This window comes from Trichosurus vulpecula, chromosome 4 (assembly GCF_011100635.1).
Source record: "Trichosurus vulpecula isolate mTriVul1 chromosome 4, mTriVul1.pri, whole genome shotgun sequence".
In the NCBI taxonomy this organism is placed as follows: domain Eukaryota; kingdom Metazoa; phylum Chordata; class Mammalia; order Diprotodontia; family Phalangeridae; genus Trichosurus; species Trichosurus vulpecula.
Genome location: NC_050576.1, coordinates 281021420 through 281045468, shown reverse-complemented (window position 1 = coordinate 281045468; position 24049 = coordinate 281021420). Strand labels below are relative to the sequence as shown.

The 24049-nt window shown below is 44.6% G+C and overlaps 2 protein-coding genes across 3 annotated transcripts; one reads left to right on the top strand and one right to left on the bottom strand.

Moving 5' to 3' along the window:
- Positions 1 to 251: 251 nt before the first annotated feature.
- On the bottom strand, positions 252 to 8881 carry CNPPD1 (cyclin Pas1/PHO80 domain containing 1). Of its 2 annotated transcripts, XM_036757935.1 has the most exons (9): positions 8138 to 8881; positions 7759 to 7844; positions 6832 to 6934; positions 5973 to 6054; positions 5675 to 5795; positions 5417 to 5545; positions 2951 to 3012; positions 1819 to 1936; positions 252 to 1509 (listed from the first exon to the last, which is right to left on the bottom strand). In XM_036757935.1, exons 2-9 carry the CDS (start codon positions 7825 to 7827, stop codon positions 958 to 960), a joined length of 1236 nt encoding a protein of 411 aa, XP_036613830.1. In that variant the 5' UTR covers positions 7828 to 7844; positions 8138 to 8881; the 3' UTR covers positions 252 to 957. The 2 variants fall into 2 exon arrangements, with proteins under 2 accessions (XP_036613830.1, XP_036613829.1); XM_036757934.1 differs by lacking the exon at positions 8138 to 8881 and having other exon boundaries at positions 7759 to 7974.
- A 521-nt stretch (positions 8882 to 9402) lies between these two features.
- On the top strand, positions 9403 to 14249 carry RETREG2 (reticulophagy regulator family member 2). The gene is made up of 9 exons (XM_036758211.1): positions 9403 to 9677; positions 9875 to 9981; positions 10163 to 10193; positions 10706 to 10841; positions 11239 to 11323; positions 11852 to 11995; positions 12122 to 12216; positions 12488 to 12623; positions 12882 to 14249. Exons 1-9 carry the CDS (start codon positions 9403 to 9405, stop codon positions 13496 to 13498), a joined length of 1626 nt encoding a protein of 541 aa, XP_036614106.1. The 3' UTR covers positions 13499 to 14249.
- Positions 14250 to 24049: the final 9800 nt, after the last annotated feature.

Sequence of the window (24049 nt, the reverse complement as noted above, 5' to 3'; positions counted from 1 at the left end):
TCCAGGCCTCAACTGCACAAGAGAGAGATGGGTGACTGGGGAATAGTGAATAAAAGAACAAGGACCACTGGGATACAGGGATCATGGAGTAATCTTGAAACTAGGATAAAAATCCATGAAAATAATTGGAGCTTGAAAGAGATTCACAAAAAAAAGGTCTGAGAAATGAAGGGTCCAAGAGACATGTTAACTACTGGTCTAAAAGCCTTAGATGTGGTCAGTGGCTAGCGCAGGAAGCAGAGTCCAGGCCATGCAACTTAAACTGTTTATTGAAACCTCAAATTCTTCTATAAAAGCATGGAAAAAACCAACCAAGTACAAACCAAGGGCCAGAGACCTGAGGAAAGAGACACAGGGGAGCGGCACCATCAAAGAGTAGATAAGAGTATATGGGCAGGGGACACTGGAGGACAGAGGCTAAAGGCTAAGAACCCTCTAAGTTTTGACTGGAAAGGGGCTCTTTCTCCACCACCTCCCGAGCACCCTCCAGCTCCCTGGTCCTATCATCCCCTAGCACTCAAGCTCTAGGGACTTCACATAGACCAGTCTCAATCTATCCCTCTACTCTCATACTTGCCCGCTCATCCTAAGAAACAAGAGCAAAAGTCATTATCAACTCTAGAAAGCCTCAGAAAGGTGGCCAGGTCTTCCCCCGGCCTTCTGCATGTGACATCACACAGGTCACCAGGATGAAACCTTCCCAAGTGACATCATGAAGCCAATTCTGTGGCAACTAGCCATAGGCAAAGGCAACAAAGACAAACTACATACTCTTCACCCCGCTGCCACAACAACCCCATTTACCTTTCCCCTTAGAGGAAAGAGAACAAAGGATCCAGAAAGGAAGAGAGAATCTAAATCACGTTTTTAAATTCTTCTTTCCCAATGGATAAAACTTTGTCCTGTAAGTCCCCCAGGGCAACCTAACTCCCCTCAACACATTTCCAGAGTCTCTATCTATCCTGGAAAGATAAAGGATTTGAGGCGGGCCAGCTCCATAGCACCAAACAAGGAGCACTGCTGTGGCTGGGGTAGGACAGGAGCTACAGGGCTCCAGGGCCAGGGTGGGGCTTGGCCAGGTGGAGGATACCAGGGACTGAGAGGCCTCATTGTGGCTGTATAGTTGGTACGCTGACAGGCATAGTGGTTTGGGGAGTCTATCTGGAGCTGCCGACAAAGGGGGCAGGGCTGAGAAGTCGGGGTGCCTGGTAAAGGTGCTGGAGGCAATGGAGAAGGACTCAGTGTAGCCAGAAGACTCCCCCACAGTGAATGCAGTCCCATTTCCCCCACTGGATTTTGGGAGGTGTTGGCTGACAGGGGTAGGAACTGTGGAACAGAAGCTGAAGACAGAGAACAAGGCCCTGGTGGGCACTTGGGGGTAAGACAGCCAACATCAGGGGGCCCTGGTGGAAGACTGCCATGCAGCCCCAAGGTCTGGTGGAGGACAGTCACAGAGGCCACGGCCACAGCTACACTGCTCACATAAGCCAAGGCTAGCAGGCAGGCCAGCTGTCAGGGAGAGAAAAACATACGTCACAGCCCAAAAACTCTTCCTTATATATCCTGGTCTGTTCCCCTGTCAATACTTACCCGTTTCTTCAAAAATAAAGAGTCCTACCCTCTCCTAAGGCTGTACCCCTCCAACCCAAATCTCTCCTGAGTTCCCAAAATCCTATCAATTTCTATGGTTCTTCTAGCTCTTACTACACCTACTCTACCCCAAAATTCATTTCGTTCCACTCACAAGTCACCCCCTTCTCACACCTTCTTAGCTCTATTACCCTTCAACCCAACTTCTGTTCCTCTGACCACATTCACCTTGGCCAGACGTTGGCACAGTGAGCCCAAAGCCAATTGCCAGGTTCGTTGCTCCAACAGCACACACAAGTCTGTGTAGGTATACCAGCCACGGCGTCGACCCTGCTGCTCAGCAACACTGGTAGAAGATGAAATGTGTCTTGAAAGGTCCAAGCAAGATGGAATTTTTTTGCCCCAACCAACATCTCCCACTGTGCTAAAGGCAACATTCTACACAGGTGTCTGTACTGGTAGTTAAGGTGGGACTTTTTTTTTTTTTTTACTGTTTTCTCTTTTAAAAATGATAAAGTAATCAAATGCCTTTTACTAAGCCTTACTAGGTGCAAAGCCCCATGCCCACACCCTTTTGCTAACTAGGTACTAAACTCCAGGCTCACACCCTTTTGCTGATTAGGTGTGAATCCTTCAGGCCCTGACATGGGTATATAAGAGCCAAGATTGGCCTTTGACTTTTGGGGCTTTCAGTCACTGGAAGAGTGATGTGTGACTCCGGGCAAGCCATTGTTAAGAGCTCCCCGGCTTGTAAACCCAGATGTTGATGCTTTCCTGGTAACTATGAATTGTGATTTGGTCTGTATATATCATATATGTTTGTAATTTGTATTTGCTCTGAAGTTCAGGTTGCTGTCTTTTCCTCCTGAACTAGGTGAGTCATATTTGTATGTCTGATTAAAGTAAGACTGTTAACCCCTTAACATTGCTTTCCTTAGTAAAGCAGATCAAAAGAACCTGTGTTATGGGCCTTCTGTGAGCCGGTTGCTGGTGGTTTTACACAGCCACAGTAGCTGCTAGCAAAATTGTTGCTACAGTGTCCGTGGGACCTATCAAATCTATAGTTCCTACAGCTACTTAAAACAGTTTTAAAAACTAAGTACAACATTTTTCAGTAACCATAGAACAATTAAAATAAATCTGCTATAAAAGCCCTTCCTTCTCTCGTACCTGATACAAGGAAACAGATGTAAGAACCAAAAGGCACCAGAGACATGACACTCTATCTACAACTGCCATGTGCTTTACTGAGTTTGTTGTTTCATAATCCAGCCATCCCTCAGTGGCTTTTACTCCTACATACTTCACCCTCCTCCCTCTCCCCACATCAGTCTTTTCTCCCCAGTGTTCCAGGACCTACCAGCCCTCCAGCCAACTCAGCACCTCAAAAATCTCCCGAGGATCAGTGTAGAGGCTCCAGTCCTAGAGTTTAAAAAGAGAAAGGACTTATGAACCAGGACAGATGGAGAGAATAGCACGTGGGATAGAAATTTTTCTTAAAACTAATACTTCTATTCACCAAAGGCTTCGGGCATTAAGAGGAGTGATGACAGAACTAATCCTTATATGAAAAATACAAGAACATGAGAGAAGGTAAACAAAAGTAAACAGGGAAGAAAATCCTAGAGAATCAACTAAAAAACTAGCTGAGATAATTAATAACTTTAGCAAAGGTGTAGGATATAAAATAAACCAACATAAATCATCAGCATTTCTATATATTACCAACAAAGTCCAGCAGCAAAAAATAGAAGGAGAAATTCCATTTAAAAATTCTATTTAAAATAAACAATATAAAAATTCCATTTAAAATAGACAATATAAAATACTTGGGAGTCTACCTGCCAAGACAAACACTTTTCACACAAAGTCAGAGCTAAACAACTGGAAAAATATTAATAAGCTCATGAGTAGGCTGAGCCAATGTAATAAAAAGACAATTCTAACTAAATTAATCTATTTATTCACTGCCATACCAATCAAACTACCAAAGAATTATTTTATAGAGCTAGAAAAAAAATAATAACAAAATTCATCTGGAAGAACAAAAGGTCAAGAATACCAAGGAATCAATGAAAAAAAAAGTGATGGAAGGTGGCCTAGCTGTAACAGATCTCAAAATGTATTATAAAACAGTAATCATCTAAACAATCTGGTACTAGCTAAGAAATAGAACGGTGGCTCAACAGAATAGATTAGGTACATGATATGTTGTAATAAATGACCATAGTAATTTAGTACTGGGTAAAAACTCACTATTTGACAAAAACTGCTGGGAAAGCTGAAAAACAATATGGCAGAAATTAGGTAAAGACCAACGTCTTATACTGTATACCTAGATAAGGTCAAAATGGGTATGTGATTTAGACATAAAAGGTGACACTATAAGCAAATTAGGAGAGAATGGAGTAGTTTACTTGTCAGATATATGGAGAAGGGAAGAATTTAGGACCAAACAAGATATACAGAACAGTACAAATGTAAAATGGATCATTTTGATTGTATAAAATTTAATAGTTTTTTCATAAACAAAGCTAATGAAACCAAAATTAGGAGGACAGCCAAAAACTGGATGGAAAAAACCTTTTACAGCAAATACCTCTGATAAAGACCTCATTTCTCAAATATATAGAGAGAACTCAGTCAAATTTCTAACAATAAAAGTTATTCCCTAATTGATAAATGGTCAAAGGATATGATCAGACAGTTTTCAGGCAAAGAAATCAAAGCTATCTATAGTTACATAAAAAAATGTCCTAAATCACTACTGATTAGAGAAATGCAAATTAAAACAACTCCAAGGTACCACCTCACTCCCATCAGATTGGCTAATATGATAGAAAAGGAAAATGATAAATGTTGAAGGGGATACGGGAAAACTGAGACAGTAATGCACTGTTGGTGGAATTGTGAACTGATCCAACCATTCTGAAGAGCAATTTGGAACTATGCCCAAAGGACTATAAAACTGGACATACCCTTCTATTCAGCAATACATATTACTAGGCCTATCCCCAATGAGATTTTTTTAAAAAGGGAAAGGCACCAAATTATCTGTATAAAATATTTATAGCTTCTCTTTTTGTGGTGGCTAAAAATTGGAAATTGAGGAGATGCCCATCATTTGGGGAATGGCTAAACAAGTTGTGTTATATAATTGTAATGAGATATTATTGTGCTATAAGAAATGACAAGCAAAATAATTTCAGAGAAACCTGTTAAGACTTACATGAACTTATACAAAGTGAAGTGAGCAGAACCAGGAGAAGAGTAATATTGTACAATGAACAACTATAAATGACTTGGCTATTTTTAGCAATACAATGATTCAAGACAATCCCAAAGGACTCACTCATGAAGAAAAATGCTATCTGCCTCCAAACAACTAATGTTGCCTGAATACAGGCTGAAGCATACTATTTTTCACTTTCTTTCTTTTTTTTGTTTGAATTTTCTTCCACAAAATGACTAATATAGAAATGCTGTACATGACTGCACATATATAACCTTTATGAGATTGCTTACCTTCCTAGGGAGGGGAGAAGGGACAGAGGGAGGGATAAGATTTGGAACACAAAACCTTTTTTTAAATGTTGAAAGCTGATTTTACACGTAATTGGGGAAAAATAAAGTATTATTAAAAAAATGAAATAAATGAATTAAACAAAGGATGGAAAAATGAGACTGGGCAGAGAACATAAGAAAGCTTCTACTATAAAACTACTTACAGTGGAAACTATATGTAGTCAGGGTTGGAGGGTCTGAACTGCTCAATATTTATCATGGCACAAGTGGAAATAAGCCAGGAAAAGAAACAGATTCTCACCATGGCACTCAGGAAGCCTCTCTCCAGTGCATTGAGAGTAGGTACAGCCACACCCCCTGCAGCCCCCCATTCATCATTGAAGACTTCCTCCTCTTCCCCTTCATCATACAGGTACTTACTGGCCACCATCTGCAAAGGCATCAAAATACTGTCACTAGAGTATTCCATCTCATACCCTTATCCATTAAGATGACAAAAAAGACAGGGAGACCTGGGACAAAGGCCCAAGAAATAGTATTGAGGAGGCTAGAGGCTCACCATAGAGATGAGGAATAGGTCAGAAGATGACACATGTTGTAAATAGTCAGGGTTTCTGTGCCGAAGTCGTTCAATGTAAACTAAAGCCAACATCATGGCACATGGAGAGATACATGCCTCCCTGGGGATTAGGAAAGGAATAACCATTAGTCTCTAGGACTATACCCACAGTTACTTCTCCTTCTGTTCACTTTATCTATTCCAGCCTCCCATTCTTCGCCTAAGACCCCATCACCTTCCTTATGAGCCTGTCTTATCCCCACCCCACCTAACACACTGCACTTAATTCTGGGCTCACCGGGACACATGAGATACATATTTCTTCTGGAGCCGGCGAATAGGACTAGGGGCTGCCTTCTGGAGCAACTCCACAGCAATGTCTATAGAGAATAAAGACCAGAGTAAGGAAGCACTCCTCTCTACCAACCCTCCTTTTCATTCTCACACAGCAAAACATACAGGGACATATTGCTAAATCTGTCAGTGGCCTTAAGGACAGAACCACAAAAAGATACTAGAAATCAAATCAAAAAATAATCTCAATCTATAGTGAAATAAAAAATTCTTTCGCTAACACTGCACACCACATCTTTCCTAGGTTTAAATTTTAGATTTAAATAGATGAGTAGTTTTCACTGCCCAATTAATAATGAGAAGGGATACAGAATAAGAGTCAACCAAACCCTGAAAAATTAAATCTTGCGATACAGAAATCTGTGTATTGACAAGAATGCCTATCTCACACATCATAACAAAGTGAAAATGTTTTTTACCCATTTGATTTTAAAGATTAATCAATTCCTATGTACTAGACATCAAGATATCCATCAAGTACATTCTGAGAAGAGAACATGCACACAGATAAGTACGGTACTAAGAACACTGAGGAAAATGAATTCTTATTCATGGCTGTCAAAACAGCGAAAATGAGCTCCTAAATTGGGAGGGGGTGCAAGAGGAAGGGATCATTTTGCTGAAATCCAACTCCTGACAATCTAATTTCCGCTGAAGTTTAATAATTTATCACACACAAAAATGTGTATCTAAAGCTTGTATCAGACACAGACAAAATATTGTCATAGATATCAGTCATTTGTTAAACATTTATTAATCTCCTACTATCCAGTTGTCTCTCATTGGCTCACACACAGTCTCACCTGCCACAGGGCTGGACAGTTCTTCTAGGCCGCAGTCAGGGTCCCAGCCATAGTAAAGTCGCTTCCTGACACGCTCACTCAGTTTCTGATGTCCAGGGAGAAACTGAAACAGGAAAAATGTGGAAAAAGAAAAATTACTTTGGTCAAGAGACAACACCTATCTCCATCTCTAGCCAGTTTAAGCACCTTTGACTCTTAACAGTAATGACAAATGGTGTAGCATTTTAAGGTATGCAAAGGTTACTTCGTTTGACCTCACATCCCTAGAGAATCGAAGCATTCCTATGCACTTTAGGGCAGATGGACAAAGGAAGCTTAGAGAAGTTGTGACTTGTTCAGGCTCACACACCTACCAAGTTATCTGGGGCAGGATCTGAACCCAGCTCATCCTCAATAACACCCAGTATCTATTTGTCATGCTGCCCCCCCTTGGAGAAAGACCATCTGCTCTGGCCTCCTGGGCTCTGGTATTGAGGGAACAAGATTCATGGACTTGGGACTAAAAGGGAACTTCAAATCACAGCCCGGCCCTCTCGTTTCACGTTAGAGGTGACTTGACTGAAGCATGAGGAGGTTAGGGAGCTGGCCCAAGGTCACTCCGGTAGGATTCGAATCCAGACCTTCACTCTAGCTCCAGGGCTCCCTCTTCCCACGACAGCAGGCTGCCTCGGACACCCCAAATGCGAGGAGGGGTTCGGGGGCCCTGCTGATACTCCCCGCCCCTCTCTAACGTGGTCCTACACTGCCTCGACCTCACGTAAACCGACCCTGCCGGGAAAAGGCCCCTGGTGGCGGGAGCAGCCTCCCCGGAGGGCCCTGGCCTCATCGGGACCCCAAAAGCGAGGGCAGAGCGCTCGGCAGCCAAGGAGCGGGGTCTGGCGCGCCCAGGGTTGGGCCCTGCCCGGCTGAGGGGTCCGCGGGACCCACCGTGAACTCCTGGAAGCCCGCGAGTGAAAATGCGCCCTCCTCGTCCAGCAGGAGCCCGGACAGGTCCATCCCGCCGCCAACGCCACCTGGGGAAGAGGGAGGTAGGAGAGGGGTGGCCCCGGGCGCCCTCCTCAGTGCCCCGTCAGACAGCGACAGCGACAGCGGGGCGGCGCCGGCTCTCGCGAAGCTTCCGCGGCCCGCTCTTCCGGTTCCGCCCGGGGTGGGGCGGGGCCTCGACCTGGTCTCCCCCAATCCCCGGCCTTCCTGGTGGGGGTGGGGCGGAGCAGGGGGAGAGGCGCTCCCTGGACTTCGGCCTTACCCGGGGAAAAAAGGACGGGGGGAAGAAACGTCAACTGCACCAGCGCGTGGGTCCACTGACCTGGAAGGGCTACGCGTCCCCAAGAGTTTGTAGGCTCTTTCTGTATCCCAGGAGAGAAACGAAGGATGCTCTCCCCTTCACCTCTGCGTCTAGAATCCCTGGCCGGCTGCCGTCCGGTCTCTGCTTAAACGTCCCGGAGCGGGGGGCGGGGGGTGGCCTTTCCTAAGGTCCTTCCGCCAAGGCCACCTTGCACCTGCTCTATGTAGCACGTACCTGTAGACGTGCACGCTTTCTTCATTAGAATGGAAGCTCTGGCAGGGCAGGGATAGTTTTCGTCATTTTTTTATCCCAGCGCTTAGCACGTTGCTTGGCACACAATAAATGCTCTATAGATTAGTCGTTTGCACTTAATGCTTGCTGACTGATAAAGGCTAACAGTGACAAAAAAGTTTGGGTGTGAGCAAAAACAAAAAACAGGCGTGCTAGTGTTCGGGGAGATCAGGAAGCATTTATTAAAACTGTTTATGAGTCTCGGCAACATCATCACAAGGTGTTCGGGTTAGCGTCGGACACTCGGTGGTTTGACAACACGAGAGGGCAAAGACCAGGGCGTCGCCCACATCCGCCCGCCCGAGGCACCTAACTGGGTCACTCGCTGTTGTTTGTTTTTCACCCCGTGGGAGGAGAAAGGGGGTGGGCCCTCGATAACGTAGTTGACGGGGCGGAGCTGACCGTGCCTGATGCAAACCCCACACGGCCCAGGCCCCTTGCCTGGCGCACCTCAACGGCCCTCCGGCGCCCGGGGCACCAAAGAACTCGTTATCACGAGGATTCTGAGGAAGTAACTCCCCAGAACCTGTGGCCACTGGCCCCTGACGCCCTAGCCCGGGCCACCTGGGAGCTAACCACGGACCTGACGGTGTTGAAGCGCCCCTCTCCCCAATCCCGATATTCCCACCCCCACGAAAGCACGGCCCGTAATATCTCCTGTAGCCAAGGGCTCCCAGGGGCCCGCCAGAGGGGTGGCCGACTCACAGACACCTCCTAGATGGGCGTCCGAGGGCCGGATAGCCAACCCCCGTCCTCCCCGGGATTTACATCCGGGAGGTGGGTCTCCGGCCGCGCACGCGCCTGGCGCTCTGCCCCGCCCCGGGGGCGGTTAGTCCCCGGTCACGTGCGGAGCTCGCGCTCGGCGGCCGCCCCCGTCACGTGGTGCCCTCGGCCCTCAGGGCGGTCTCTGCGGCGTGCGCCCCCTTCCGCCTGACGCGCCCCCGGCGGCGGCCGCGCAGCTCGGGCTCGCTCCGGGCGGCAGCTGCTGCTGGGCCATGGCGAGCGGCAGCGGCGGCGGCGGCGGCGGGGCCCTGGGCTCGGGCTCGGGCCTGGGGCTGGGCGTGGGACTGGGTCTCAGCTTGGCTATGGGTGAGGCGACGGCCGAGGCGGAGGAGAAGGCGGCGGCCGAGGCGGTGGGGCGGCTGGCCACGGCGCTGTGGCTGCGGCTCCGGGGCTGGGAGGCGGCGCTGGCGGCGGCGCAGCGGCTGCTGGTGTGGGAGAGGCCGCTGCACAGCCTTGTTTCGGCCGCCGCGATCAACGGCCTCTTCTGGTAACGGCCACGACCGCGGCCGGGAGCGGAGGGCCGGGAAGGGGCGGGGCCCGAGGCGCGGAGGGGGGCGGGGCTGAGCCGCCCTACAGTCCGGTGCTGTGCCGGGGGGCGGGGGGGGGGTGTCGTGGGGGAGAGACCCCGGGGTCAGCTGCCCGACCCTCCCACACCCCGGGGTCAGCGGGCGTCTCTTCTCCAAGGTTGCTGTCTTCGTCGTCCCTTCGGCCCTTCTTCCTCCTCAGCATCTCCCTTTTGGGCTACTTGCTGCTGGATCTCTGGCAGCCCCACTTCCTGGCTGACTTTTCAGGTGAGCCCTAGGTGAGGGGTGGGATGTACTCGTGCCCAGATTTATGGAAACCACCCGCCTTCCCCGCCCCCGAGGAGCTCTAGCCCTGACCCAACTTGTCACCCCAAATCATGAATTGGCGGGGTAGACACACGTATTCCATCCACTTGCTCAGTGACCTCTGCCCTTCTTCTCCCCGTAGCTTCATCCCCAGAAGAGACGCACTCTGACAGGTAAGTACAAGGTACCGCTTAACTCACTTCCGCATCCAGCAGGGGAAACCCTGAACTTCGTTTTAGGGTGCACAGCCTGGGGAGGGGAGAGGTGCTGGTTCAAGGTGCAGTTTGTGTTGGAGCTTCCTCGCCTAGTCAGTGTATTGGTAATTTAGCCACAAAGTTTCCTTGGTCAAGTGGAAATTTTTGAGACTGCTGGGGCAGAGAATTGGGTGCTGTAGGCTTTGGGCTGTGATATTAGGGCATTACTTAGGGCAGGGGGTTTTCGATCTTTTTTGCTTCATGAATCTATTTGACTATCTGTTAAAACCTATGGACCTCTTTTTAGAACAAAGTTTTTAAACACATAAGAGAAATATGATAGATTATAATGGAAACTTTAGATACAGTTATAAAAGTATCTTTTTAAAAAGTTCACAGACCCTTGGCTAAGAACATCAGTCTTAGAGAGGGCTGGAATGCCTAGGCAGCTGATGCCTGAGACTTCCAGTCATCATGTCATGTCTCCCCAGTGAGGGTGCAGGGCCAGGCGCCCGGCCTCACCTGCTGAGTGTGCCTGAATTGTGCCGATACCTGGCTGAGAGCTGGCTCACCTTCCAGATTCATCTTCAGGAGCTGCTGCAGTACAAGAGACAGAACCCAGCCCAGGTATACCTCCCAGTCCACATATCTATGTCTTGCTCTGCGCCAGAAGGAAGGAATGGGGTCTACCTCCTGTTCAGGGGTCCTGCATGCAACTTTGCCCTTTAAAACCATATTTATCATTGACAGACCTTTATGGGAGCCATAAATACCCTAGGTAACTAGCCTCTCTGGGTATCTTTTCTAGAGATTGATCACCACTATCCTGAGGTTGCTTAGAGTTAAGGCAAAATAGTTGTAGCTATAAAGGCGATCCTATTATACAGATGCCAGTGACGAACTTCTCAATGGTTTTGCTGGTACATAAGTTATAGGATGAGGCAGAGCAACAATGCCCCTCTTTGCCAGCTGAGAGCCTTTGATAGCCCTGCCCCTCTTCTCAGACCCATGCTCTTCTCTACAGTTCTGTGCTCGCGTCTGCTCTGGTTGTGCAGTGCTGGCCCTGCTGGGACACTATGTTCCGGGGATTATGATTTCCTACATTGTCTGTGAGTAGAGTGTAGCCCCCTGCCCTTCCCTGAGACCCCATTTTTGGGTCTTCTTTCTCTGTGTCTAGCCAGAGAAGACATTGCCTCCCTGGCAGCTAGGTGACCTGGTAGCTAGAACGATAGCCTTGGAGTCAGGAGAACCTGAGTTCTAATGTGACTTCAGACACTTACTACTTGTATAACCCTGGGCAAGTCACTTAACCTCTATTTGCCTTAATTTCCTCAACTGTAAAATAGGGATGATAACAGCACCTACTCCTGAGGATTGTTGTGAGGATCAAATGAGATAATTGTAAAGCACTTGGTATAGTGCCTGGCACGTAGTAGGGGCCCTATAAATACTTCCCTTCCTCCTTCCTTTTTTTCCCAACTGTTTATTTGTGTAGGTCTCTGAAGAAGCTATAATGTTAGTCTCAGTGGGGGAAGAGGCTGGGGAGGGGAACAGGATCAACATCTGTCGGGAGACCATCTGCCTGAGGGGCATCTGGGGGAGGGCAGTGGGAACTGAGTAGGCTTTCTGACTGCCAGTGCTGAGTATCCTGCTGTGGCCCCTGGTGGTTTATCATGAGCTGATCCAGAGGATGTACACACGGCTGGAGCCCCTGCTCATGCAGCTGGACTACAGCATGAAAGCCGAGGCCGAGGCCCTGCATCACAAACACGACAAGAAGAGTAAGGGAGGCCCCTGAGCCTTGGGAAGAACTGGGGGGCTGGGACGGAAGGGCATTCATCCCTCTGTCAGTGCCCCTACCACTTTGTCCGTTTTGTCAACCTTGCCTACTCTGCCTTCACCCTCAGAGCGGCAGGTGAGGAGCACGCCCCCCGGAAGTGATGAACCAATGGCCGAGACAGAGAGTGAGAGTGAGGCAGAGCTTGCCGGCTTCTCCCCAGTGGTGAGATCTTGGTAAAAGAATGGAAGGCTGAGGGGAAGCTTTCTGAGGCATTTGTTCTCTCAGGTAGAACTTTTGTACCCTGAGAGCTGTGTTTTGCAAATGTTGTTATATTGAGGGTTGGAAAACAGATATGGAAGGGGGATTCCTGATAAGCACTGAATGTCTTCTCCTCTGCTGCTTCTATTCAAGTGAGCGAATGTATGCAGGACTGTTTTTAAAGCTTAAAGTGCTACATAAGTGTCAGTTACTGTCATTCATTTCTCTGGTACAGGTAGATGTGAAGAAAACAGCACTTGCCTTGGCTATTACAGACTCAGAACTGTCAGATGAAGAGGCCTCTATTCTGGAGAGTGGCGGCTTCTCTGTTTCCCGGGCCACTACTCCACAACTGACAGATGTCTCTGAGGGTATGGGGCAATCTTTATCTCTGTCCAGTGTAGCCCCTGTCCATGCCAGGCATCCTGTGCTCTGTCATAGGATCTTGACTGAGTTGTCATCCTTCATTCCTCACACAAGACCTCTCTAGGGTCCCCGGAAGACCTAGTCTGTAAGCCCCAGCCAAGCCCGCCCTGAGTTCAGACTGGAGATGTGAACCCACTTTTCTAAGTGTCTGGTTAGTCTGGTCATCAGGAACACAGGGCTGACTCCACTTCCTATCCCTGCAGATCTGGACCAGCAGAGCTTGCCAAGTGAGCCAGAGGAGGCATCAAGCAGGGATCTTGGAGAAGGGGAAGAAACAGAATTGGCCCCTTCTGAGGAGCTGCTGGACCACGAACATGCCCTTTCAAAACAGGCACTGGACTCTGAGGAAGAAGAGGAGGTGGCAGCCAGGGGGACCTTGCTTCAGCTCACTTCCCCGCTGCACTTTGTGAACACGCACTTCAATGGGGCAGGGTCCCCCAGGGCTGGGATCAGGGCTCCCCTTGGGGGACCAATGGAGTCACTTAGCCCTGAGCTAGCGAGTGATTCCCTTAACACTGTGTCCAGCACCCTGTCAGCCCCACTTTGCCATGCTGAAAGCAGCAAAGTGCCCTCCCCCCCAGTCCTCCTGCCTATTCCCCAGGACTGTCCCCTGCCTGCCCTTGCCCTGGAGGAGGAGGAGGAGACACTGACCTCTGAGGACTTTGAGTTACTGGATCAAAGGGAGCTGGAGCAGCTGGAGATGGAGCTGGGATTGGGGCCAGGCACGCCCCCAGAACCCCCTGATGCTCCGCCCCCCGTTCCTGATGTTCCACTTCCTGCACTGCCAGACCAAAAGGCTGGGGCTCCTGTGGAACCCTGAGCCAGCTGGGGGGTGGGGGGAAGGGCCAAGGGGGGGAGGCAGGCACAGGGTTGGCTGGTTAGCTGAAGGTATAGCTGTTGTTCCTCCTGGCCCCACTGCATTAGGCAGGGAGTGGAGCAGCAAAGCTGGGAGCCATTCCACCCTCCATCCTGCCTGGAACCTAGCCTAAAGTTGGTTTTAAGTTTGTAAATAACTTTAAATTGGGGTTAGTAGATATGTGCAGGACTAGGGAAGCCCTGCCTGCAGCCTATCACTTGCCTCCTCCTTCCCACTCTATTCTCCCTCTCACCCCAATGGGCTCCTAAACCTTTCCCTCCAGCCTCAGGGACCTGTGTTGCTCTGCCCCAGTGTCCCGTCAAGTTGTTTAGTTAAGGCACTTTACCAATTTCCTCTCTATCCTGCTCCCCTCTGTGCTCTATTTCCCTGTTGTCTTCATCTTACAGCTAGGCTGCTCTACCCCAGCTCCCTCCCCATAACAGGCACTAGCTGAACTGTGGGGAGGTTCCTGTTTGGAGAAGGGGGGGTGGGGAGGGGGGAACAGGGAATTCACAGCACATACACCAGCACTGGGGTTGGATGAGCACAAAGCCTGGCTTTAAGCTGACTGGGGGTGGGGGGGGAGGGGGGATACTTGAAGGAGGGACCTGGGTGCCTGGACTTTAGGTATTCTAAATACCTAAGGGTTTTGGATGTGGACTGTAACACCTGTGCAGGCATCAACTAGAATAATAAAATGTGTTGGTTGGCTGGATTTGCTGCTGCCTTCCTGCCCCACTGTGGGGCACATAGTTATAGGACTACTTGATGCTTATTGATTCTGCCCTTCTCACATTCTCCCTTCCCCCAGCTGCCCTTTTCCATGAATCACTTAGAGCTCCAGCCCTGGAGAAGGGCAAAAACTTACCTAAAACAAGCCAAAGTTCCAGTCAGCTATCCTTTAATTATGATTTATTTTATCTAGTTTTCCAAAGTTTACAAAGGTCTCACATTCGGAGTTAAAGTGACTTGCCCAGGGTCACACAGCTAGTAAATGTCAGACCAGATTTGGGCTCAGATCCTCCCAACTCCAGGGCTGGTGCTCTGTCACTGCCACGTAACTGCCCCGTATCCTTTCACCCACACATGAGCTAAGGTAGTACAAGGATTTTTCCTGTTTTGTGGATGAGAAACCTTAGGGTTTTTGTAATTTGCCCAAGGTCACAACAGTAATGATGGAGCTAAAACAAGCTGTCTTCCTACACCCAGCTTCTCTACTATGCTTGCCTCTCCAAGACAGTGTCAAATGTCAGTGAGAAATGTGTAACAGTGGTTTTCACCAGTTTGGTTAGTGACACTGAAACCAAATCTTTATACCAAGCTCTCACCCATCAACAAGTTGCTGATGGTGTTGATCCCTATGGAACTCAAAAGGTGGCAAGTTCCATTGGAAGAACGTGAATGGAGTGGGGGAACTTGAACTTGAGGCCACCATTCAGATGCAACTCTAGTTCTCTGTCCCAGGCAATTCTTCCCCTTGAATAGTATTGAAGACAGCCTGAGAATCAAGTGGACAGTGGATTTCTGTGTCTAGCTTTCAACTCGATATTTTTGTTTCATCCTTGACTCACAGGCCATGTAGATGTTGAGATTTACCTTTCCCTCTGCTTTAGGCATATACATGAAACCTTTTTTTAATTTGATGAGATGGACATCCCACGCCATCTAATAAATAGGAGCATTTAGTCGTGATAAGCTATGAAAGAGAAGGGGGAAAGCTCAAGAGTTACCTCGTGTAACCAGTCCAGGTAAAATTAAATCAGATGTGAAGGAAGGCTTTGGAGCAATGCTATCCCCATGTCCCACAATAGGCATGCAAATAGAAGTTGGGGAACTAAAGTTAGATCCACATCTTAGCTCGTGGGGTTGTTTGAGACAATGGCACAATGGTCCACAAAATGGGAGAAACAGGACAGTTGCACCCTAAGTTTGGACTCAGAAACTGTAAGTTACAATTCTGACATCTAATTTATATGTGACCTTAAGTCATCTCACATCAGTTTCCTCATCTGTTAAAATGGGGAAAACGTGATTTGTACGGTTAAATCACTTGAAATAAATGCCTCCTATTGTTTTGATGTCCAGCCTGATCCAGAGGCGGCTACTTCCTCAGCCATAAATGAATGGACATAAATGGCGTTTACTCTAACAGCCTGAAGAAAGATGCTTCATGTTCAGAAATGATTTAATGGGTATGTGAAGATCTGAAGGGTCAAAAAAAAATCACCTGCTTAGATTCAGGATGGAAAAGACTTGCTAGCAGTCTAAGTGAAAAAGACACAAGCAGACTACAAGCTTAATATGAGCCAAGGGTGTGATGTGAGTGCTAAAAAAGCTTATGTAATCTTGAGGTGCCTCAAAAGAGGTAGGATGTAGAGACCAGGGGAGACAGTATTGTGTGTTGCATGCTGTGTTCAGTTGTGGGTGCCATGCTTGAAAAGGGATGTTGGCATACTTACAAGTGACAAGGATAGAAAAGAGCCTCAAAACACCGTAGGAGGAACAGTTGCCAAAAAATGAAAAAGACAAAATTTACTGGACATAATAGGACCTCAAATATTTCAAAGAGATGTCATGTGGGAGAGAAAGTGGACTCAATCCAGAGTTCAGAACTGGAAAACCTGAGCAGGAAAATTTTAGTTCATCTTTGTCAGAGATGAATTTTGTTGTTTTCAAAAAAATAAACGGCGCAAGACAGATGCAAAATAAGTCTTTAAATTAAGATCCAGGAAGAAGACAAGGGAGATCCAAAGGCTATAAAACTCAATAATCCAGCATTTGATAAAGTAGAAAACAAATTACCCAGAAAAAAAACTAATAAAAACTATCAGGAAAACCAGAAAGTTGTCTGGCAGAAGTTAAGCTTAGATCAACATCTTACACAATATTCCGCAATACATTCTAAATGGGTAAGTGATCTTTAATAAAAATAAAAATAAAAAATTAGGAGAAACAGATCATATACCTCTCATAGCTATTGATAGATTATGCTTAACCAAAACAGATTGTAGCAATTACAAAAGATTAAATAGATAACTGATTAATTTGAAACTGAAAAGCTTCTCAACAGACAAAATTAATTCACCTTGGATAAGAAGGGAAGTGGCCAAATGGGAAAATTCTTCATACCAAATATCTCTGATAAGGGTTTGGTATCAAATACACATAAACAATAAATATATGTGACAGCCATTCCCCAATAGATGAATGATCAAATGTTATGAACAGTTCTCAAAAGAATTATAAAGTATTTACAACAACATGAAAGAATTCTCCAAATCACTAATAATAAGAAATGCAAATCAAAACAACCCTGAGGTTTCATCTCATACCCTGAAAATTGGCAAAATTGGGAAAAAAAATGGCAACAGTCATTGTTGGAGGTGTTGTCAAAGTACAAGCACACAAATACATTATCGGTGGAGTTGTGAAATGATACAACCATTTTGGAAAGAATTTGGAATTATGCAAATAAAGTGACTAAAATGGCCATATCTTTTGATGAACCAGACAGAGACTCTGTTATTGGGGTTTATACCCCAAGGAAGCCATGAATAGAAGAACATTCCCATATCCTTCAAAATATTTATGGCAGCACTTTTTATGATAGCTAAGATTTGTAAACGGATGGGTAAATGGCTATGAAAATTGTGGTACATGCATGTAATAGGATATTGCTGTGCTGTAAGAAATGTGTGCGTGATGAATCCAGAGAAGCATGGAAAGATCTATAGGAACTGATGCAGAGTGAGGTAAGCAGGGCCAAGAAAACAATATACACCATAACTGCAATAATTTAGTGGAAAGGATGACACACCAAAAAAATCAAAAGTAAATGTAGCAAAGTTATGAAGATCAAGCAGAATTCAGATGAGGAGAGATGAAAAGACACCCCCAATCCATCCCTTTGTGGAAGTGCCAGGTCCATAGGGGTGACACATGTTTTCCAGACTTCTTCAGTATAGCAATCAGTTGTGCTGATTTTTTTCCCTTTCTTAAAAAATACTTTTTGTCATATGGGATGGTTCTTTAGGAGGGGGAAAGGGAGGGATACTTGGAATTGCTATGGTGATGTAAGAAACAGAAAATATCAATAAAAACCTATTTTTAAAAATAAAAATGACCGAAGTCATAGCGAATAATAACAGATAACAATTTACAGTTATCCTAATAGAAAATAGCCTAAATATGTCACCGTTGGATTTAACTGTAGCATCTAGGTAGTTTTAGCTAATTTATGAAATTGGCAGAGCAAATAGATGGTAGTTAAAATTACTCCAATAGCCTTTCAGGCATATGGAGCAATTAAAAGGTAAAGTGAAAGGTCCTCCAATTCAACATACAGAAAGAGCTTCTGAGTGAGGGCAGCCTAGCACTGGACTTGATTTAGAAATGGACTGCTGCGAATACTTGTCTGAATTTAGAGAAGTTAAAGCAGACCATCCATTGTAGAAGCTTGGTAGGGGGTAATTTTAAGTAGTATTAATTCTAGAACAATGCCAGAAAAAGTAAGATACTAGTACATAGATATGTCTATGATTCCTAAAGTGTCTATTTGCTCTAAAAGTCTGGTATTTCTAAAGCCAATACTTTGCAGTTCTTTAATTGGGCATAGCATAATTGTGGTAGGTGGCCCTCAGGGAAAGTTATATTTCTCTATAATTTTATTATGACTGGAGACAAATTTGGAATTATGCCCAAAGGGCTATAAAACTGCATATCCTTTGACCCAACAATATCATTACTAGGTCTGTATCCCAAAGAGATACAAGAAAAGGGAAAAAGACTTATTTATACAAAAATATTTATAATAGCTCTTTCTGTGGTGGCAAAGAATTGGAAACTCCTCATTAATTGGGGAATGACTGAACAAGTTATGATATATGATTTTGATGGAATACTATTGTGCTATAAGAAATGATGAGCAGGGTGCTTTCAGAAAAACCTAGGAAGACTTATATGAACTAATGCAAAGTGAAGTGAGCAGAACATTGTACACAGTAATAACACTATTGCACAATGATCAACTTAGCTACACTGAGCAATGCAATGATCCAAGACAATACTGAAGGACATTTGACAAAAAATGCTATCCACCTCCAGAGGAAGAACTAATGGAGTCTGACCTACTTTTTTTTTTACTTTCTTCATTTTTCTTTGGATTTTTGGTTTTTGTTTTCTTTTACAACATGACTGATATGGAAATATGTTTTGCATGACTTTAGATGTATAATCTATTGCTTTCCTTCTATGGAAGGAAGGAAAGGGAGGAAGAGAATTTAGAACTAAAATTTTTTAAATGACTATTTAAAAAACAATTTACAATTAATTGAGAAAGAGTTAAAAAATTTATTCAAAGAAAGGATCCATAGACTTCAGCAAATTGTCAAGGGAGTCTATGACACAAATGAAGTTCAAGAAACCCTGATTTACAGAGTAAGTTTACTTACAGGCCTATGTGAACGAAAGACTAGTAACACCATGACATCAGCATACAGAGGATAGACATTTCAAGAGCCAATGGAGGCCTGATAAACAACTCCCAGGCCAGGGAAACTTTGTTTATATCCTTAAAGATTGAATAGAAGTGGTGCCAAGTGACACCCATGATTCATTTCTTATTCAGTAGAGATTACCTCAATAGGCCAAAGAACTGGAAATCCAAGTTTTTCTTTGGCCAAGATGCTTCGGTGAAGGTGCTTAGTCAGGAAAAAGAGAAGGTGGTGTTCATCGTTATCAACATCCTTGAACTTGGGCAAAGCCAGTTTCTGAGGACCAAACCAAAGACTGCAATTGCTCATACAAACATAGCTTAAAGGTGTATGCTATTAATATTTTATATGCTTTAAATTTTTTCTCCCTTTTTTAAGGGAGTGTGTATGCTTTATTGTGCTCAGAAAATATTCACATCCCTTCTAATCCCCTCTTAACTTGGGGGTGTGACTTTCAGAAAACAACAAACATTTATTCTACTAGGCTTGCTACTAGGTACTAGCATAAAAAGGGGAAAACAAAACAGCCCTTACCCCCCAGCCCTTTACATTCTATTTAGAGTTATTGGAAATTTGTTTATTCAGTGTGTTTGCTATTTTAGGGAGAGTAGTTCCCCACCAAGAATGGCAAATAAAGCCTAGATTTGGTCCCTTATGAAAAAGAGCAGAACACAATAGTATATTCTACCTGAGGAGAGATCAATGTCACCTAGCCCATCCAATGGCCGAAGACTGCAACTGTCAAGAGACCAGTGGATCCACCAGATCGGCAGAAGAGATGGTGCACCCTGAGAAGAGTCCTGAAGTCAAGCAGTGGAACCCATCTTGTGAGGTGCCAGCACAGCCACCATGGGCTTGTTCAAGCCAGCCCAGCAGATCATCCCAACACCACACCCTAGGAGGAGTAAATTCAGCTGAACATCCGAGCAACTGGGAGCAAACATTGGGAGGACGACAAGAGGGAAAGGGCCTTAAGGCACGGTTCTGTAGTTATGAGTCTCCTTGGTCATGTGTGTCCCCTACATATGTATCTCACTACAATTGTACTTTAAGTTTGTGCCAGCTCTTTCTCCGTCCTGGTCTCTGGGTGTACTTGTGGGAGAGTATGTACCCAGGTATCAGGGGAAATGCTTTAAAACTGCTGTTTTTGCTGTACTATTTGAGAAAATGCCTTTGCTAAAGAACTGAGTCTACTAGCTGACTGTTAAGGGGAATCACACTAATAGGGGCTCATCAGCTAATATCTAATACCCACTGAGTCACTTCCTAGAACTCTGGGATTAGTAAGAGTCACCACTCTGAGGACCTAACCAGCCAGTGGTGGTATGAGTTGGATGACTGAGCTCTGAAGGGATATTAAATGTGGGTTTATTTTGTGGGACTGTTTATTTTTTTAAACCAAGATTTACTTTTAATGAGGAAAGAATTACAGAGAGAGATGTGAGAAAGAAAGAAAAGGAAAAAAGGATAATTAAAGTATTTTTAATGCACAGAAGAAATAAGAAGGAAGTTTAGAAACAGACACAGATGAGGACAACTTTGAAATGAGCATGTTGAATCTATAATGTATTTGTTTAAAAAAAGCAAGCTCTATCCACATACAATCCTCTTTTACTGTTCTTGTTTGTATATGGAAATGCTTGTATTTGTTGATGTTTTTCAAGTTCAAAATAACAAAAAAGAAGTTTTTAAAAGTATCTCTTATAACAGGTGACACGTGAGCTCAACCTTGAAGAAAGTTAGGGATTCCAACAGGCGGAAGGGAAGCTGATGAACATCCCAGGACAATCCATTCAAGGTATGGAGATGAGAAAGGGAATGCAAGCAGGTAGACCCATTTTGGTGAAACGTAGAATTGTGAGGGGGTGACAATATGAAATTAATATTAAACATTTATTATGTGCAAGGTATTACACTTAGCACACATGCACCATTGTGGAATTCAAACAGAAAACTGAAACAATTCGGGATCCTGGAAGTTTAGCCTCCTGAATGACTCATAAGTCCCACCCCTGACAAGCTCTTGGGGAACTCCTATTTAAAGAATTCTACTGAAGGGAAATCAAATCCAAATTATTTAGGTGCTTATCTTTTTTCAAGAGAAAGGACTGCTATGCTACCTACTGTGCTCTCTCTATTTTTTTCAAAGATTCCAATGACCCAACTACTCTTTTGCCATTAACACAAATTTCTATGTGATATTCTGTGCGTTGAGTAAAATAGGTTTTCAGGATCCAAACTGGTAGATAAGCAGGGTCTGCATACTTTGTAAATATTATTGGCAGTAAATATTGTAAATAAATAAATATTTGCCAGGGCCTCAGATTTTGAAAGCATTAAGTAGGATATAGATATTTGTAGGACGTATATAACCTGTTTGCTCTTTTTCAAGATGGGCTGACCATTTAGCTTTGGTCTCTATTCCCAAGGCTAAGTACCTTGAATTGATCTCAAATATGAGGGTTAAGCCAAGGATAAACTGCCAGACTCTCTATTAACAGGAAATTCCTTCCAGCTTTTAAATATGCGATCCTAAGAAAGGTTCAAACTATGTATTGGACAGGGAGTACACAAACAGAAACATATGCTACATCACCAACACAATCATTCCAGGTCTGCACGCACCAGCATTTGCTAACCAGGAACTGCCTGACATATAACTCAGGACCAATTAACTGCTTAGCTAAAGTAGCATGAGTCAACAAAAATCCTGCACCAATTGGTTCATGACACCGAGGATGGACCAGCTGGTGATCAAGCTGGCAGTGTGAACAATGAAGCCCGGAAGATTGCCATAGATGAATGGGAGAAGTTTATTTAGGTATGACTTGGGAACACCTGAGTTACACAAACAGAAAGAAGTACAAAGTAGGGCAAGGCACTAAAACATAAATACACGTTGTCGAAAGTAACTCCAATTGACTTCTACATGAGACTCTGAACCACTCCATAAGAATAGGCCTTATTAGAAATATTTATTGAATTGAGGCAGTTTTCAGGGTTTGAGTGTCAATCTTTAGATTAGCTGAGGAACAGGGGGTAGATATGGAGAAAAGAAAAAATAAGAAGGCAATTACAACATTCTGTAAACGTACAGAAGAAAACAGAAGAGAATTAATACCTAAGGAAAATTTGGAAAATAAAATTGAATTTATGATGTACTTTTTTTTTAAAGCAAACTATGTGGACTTGAGATTTGTGGTTTTGTATATAATCATTTTATGTCCTATTTGCTGTATGGAAATGTAATGTTAAGTTTAGAATAAAAAAATTAATTTAATTTAAAAGTTTTCAGTTAAATACGAGATAAGGTCTTCAGCCAGACAGTCAAGAAAGAGGTAAGGAGAGAAACGTTTTAGACACCTAAGATGGTGAATAATATAGAGAATCAATTTCTTGTTGTTCAGTCATTTCATTCATGCCCAACTCTTTACAACCCCATTTGAAAAGCATCACGTTGCTGTAATAAGAGCCTGTTAGATGAGCGGTTAGTAACCATTTTCATATCACGGAACTCTTTGGAGTTGTTCGAAACCTAGTGACCCCTGCTTAGAATATTGTTTTTAAATGTATAACATACAGAGGATTACAAAGGAAACCAATTAAACTGAAATTCAATTATCAAAAAATATTTTTAAAAAACAAGTTCACAGACTCCAGGTTAAGAACCCTTGGTTTGGAGAACACACATTTGTATTAGAATGGTCAACTTCCCATAGAGCCATTCAGCAGCATGTGAGTAGGGGCAGATAGTGGGAATAATCCAGGTTTGGGCTTTGTAAGAAATTAAAAGGCCTTGTTAACTTCTATCAATTTTTGATGACTAATAGAACAACCCAAAACTTTCTCCAGTACATCCTGGTAATTCATACAGTGTTCTAAATGGAGTTTCCCATACATCTCGTGCAAAGGCTAAGGGCAAGTTGGCTGGCTTAAAAGAAAAAAAAAATACATTTAGACAAAGCCCCAAAGATGTGTGGAGGTCCCCAGAATGGATTAAGAACTAGGGCTTGAAAGCAAACCCTTACATCTTGGCTGCTCCCAAGATAAGCTGTAAAGACTGCCTCCCTCTCACCAACCCCAAAGACTCTGGGTTTACATGGGGCTGATTTCCCAGATCTCGGTTTCATTGCTCTTATCCTGGAGTAAAATGCTGGGAAAATCTGAATAAAGCTTACAGATGGTTAGTGCCTGGATTTCTCCAGCAGTGGGTAAAAGATTCTCCAACTCCCAGATGGACACAACATAGGTAACAATGTTTATGTAGGGGATGAAAAGTGTTCATTTTACCCACCAAAGAGAATGCACAAAATTAAATGGACTCAAGGTACCCATGAACAAAGACAGAACCAAAACACTCCAATAACCCATCAAATTGATTAGACTTCTCTAAGAAGGTAAAGACACTTTGTGGGTCTGTCAGGCAAATGCTTCCTACATACCTTGGACCTGCGCCACACAAACAATTCACAGCAGTGTTTTGAAGGGTTGGCAAGGTCCACATCTCCTGGCCCCTCATGGCATGGCACTAATCCTTCAGGTTCAGGGCTAGCTTTTACAGAGGATGCTCTTCTCTGAGATTCACAATGTTAAGGAAATCTTCCTACTGGAGGCTGCTGTCCAAACACTCAAACTCAGGAATTATTAATCTCTTGGAAACTCTCAAACTCAAGATTGCTCATGGTGTACTCTCCCCACCACCCAAAAAAAAACAAAAAACAAACCAAAACTAGAATTATCCATTCTCAATGCATCAGGGGTTGGACTCAAGCCTTTCGTAGGGAGCAAAGCTTATGTTCTGATCCTTCCACTGAAACTCAAGCTGTGGCCATTTGTTGAGGGACATATGTAACTAGCAGCTCCTGGTTGATCCTCATGTGTCACTGTGATTGGAGGCTGGGTCAAAGATGATTGTTGACTGAACCGGGAAGAGCCCCACAGTTAGGAGACTATTAAAGGAGAGGAAAAAGGCCTTACTTCTTTTTTTCTTCCTCTCCTTTGAACACAACTTTGGACACTGTCA

Bases quoted from the DNA above. Each gene is read 5' to 3' on its own strand.
- CNPPD1 (XM_036757935.1), bottom strand. From the start codon at position 7,827: ATGGACCTGTCCGGGCTCCTGCTGGACGAGGAGGGCGCATTTTCACTC. The intron at 6,055-6,831 runs GTGAGACTGTGT...TATTCTCTATAG, and splicing joins ACTGTCCAGCCCTGTGGCAG to ACATTGCTGTGGAGTTGCTC. The intron at 5,796-5,972 runs GTGAGCCCAGAA...CCTAATCCCCAG, and splicing joins TATGTATCTCATGTGTCCCG to GGAGGCATGTATCTCTCCAT.
- RETREG2 (XM_036758211.1), top strand. From the start codon at position 9,403: ATGGCGAGCGGCAGCGGCGGCGGCGGCGGCGGGGCCCTGGGCTCGGGC. The intron at 9,678-9,874 runs GTAACGGCCACG...CTCTTCTCCAAG, and splicing joins GCGATCAACGGCCTCTTCTG to GTTGCTGTCTTCGTCGTCCC. The intron at 10,842-11,238 runs GTATACCTCCCA...TCTTCTCTACAG, and splicing joins AGAGACAGAACCCAGCCCAG to TTCTGTGCTCGCGTCTGCTC.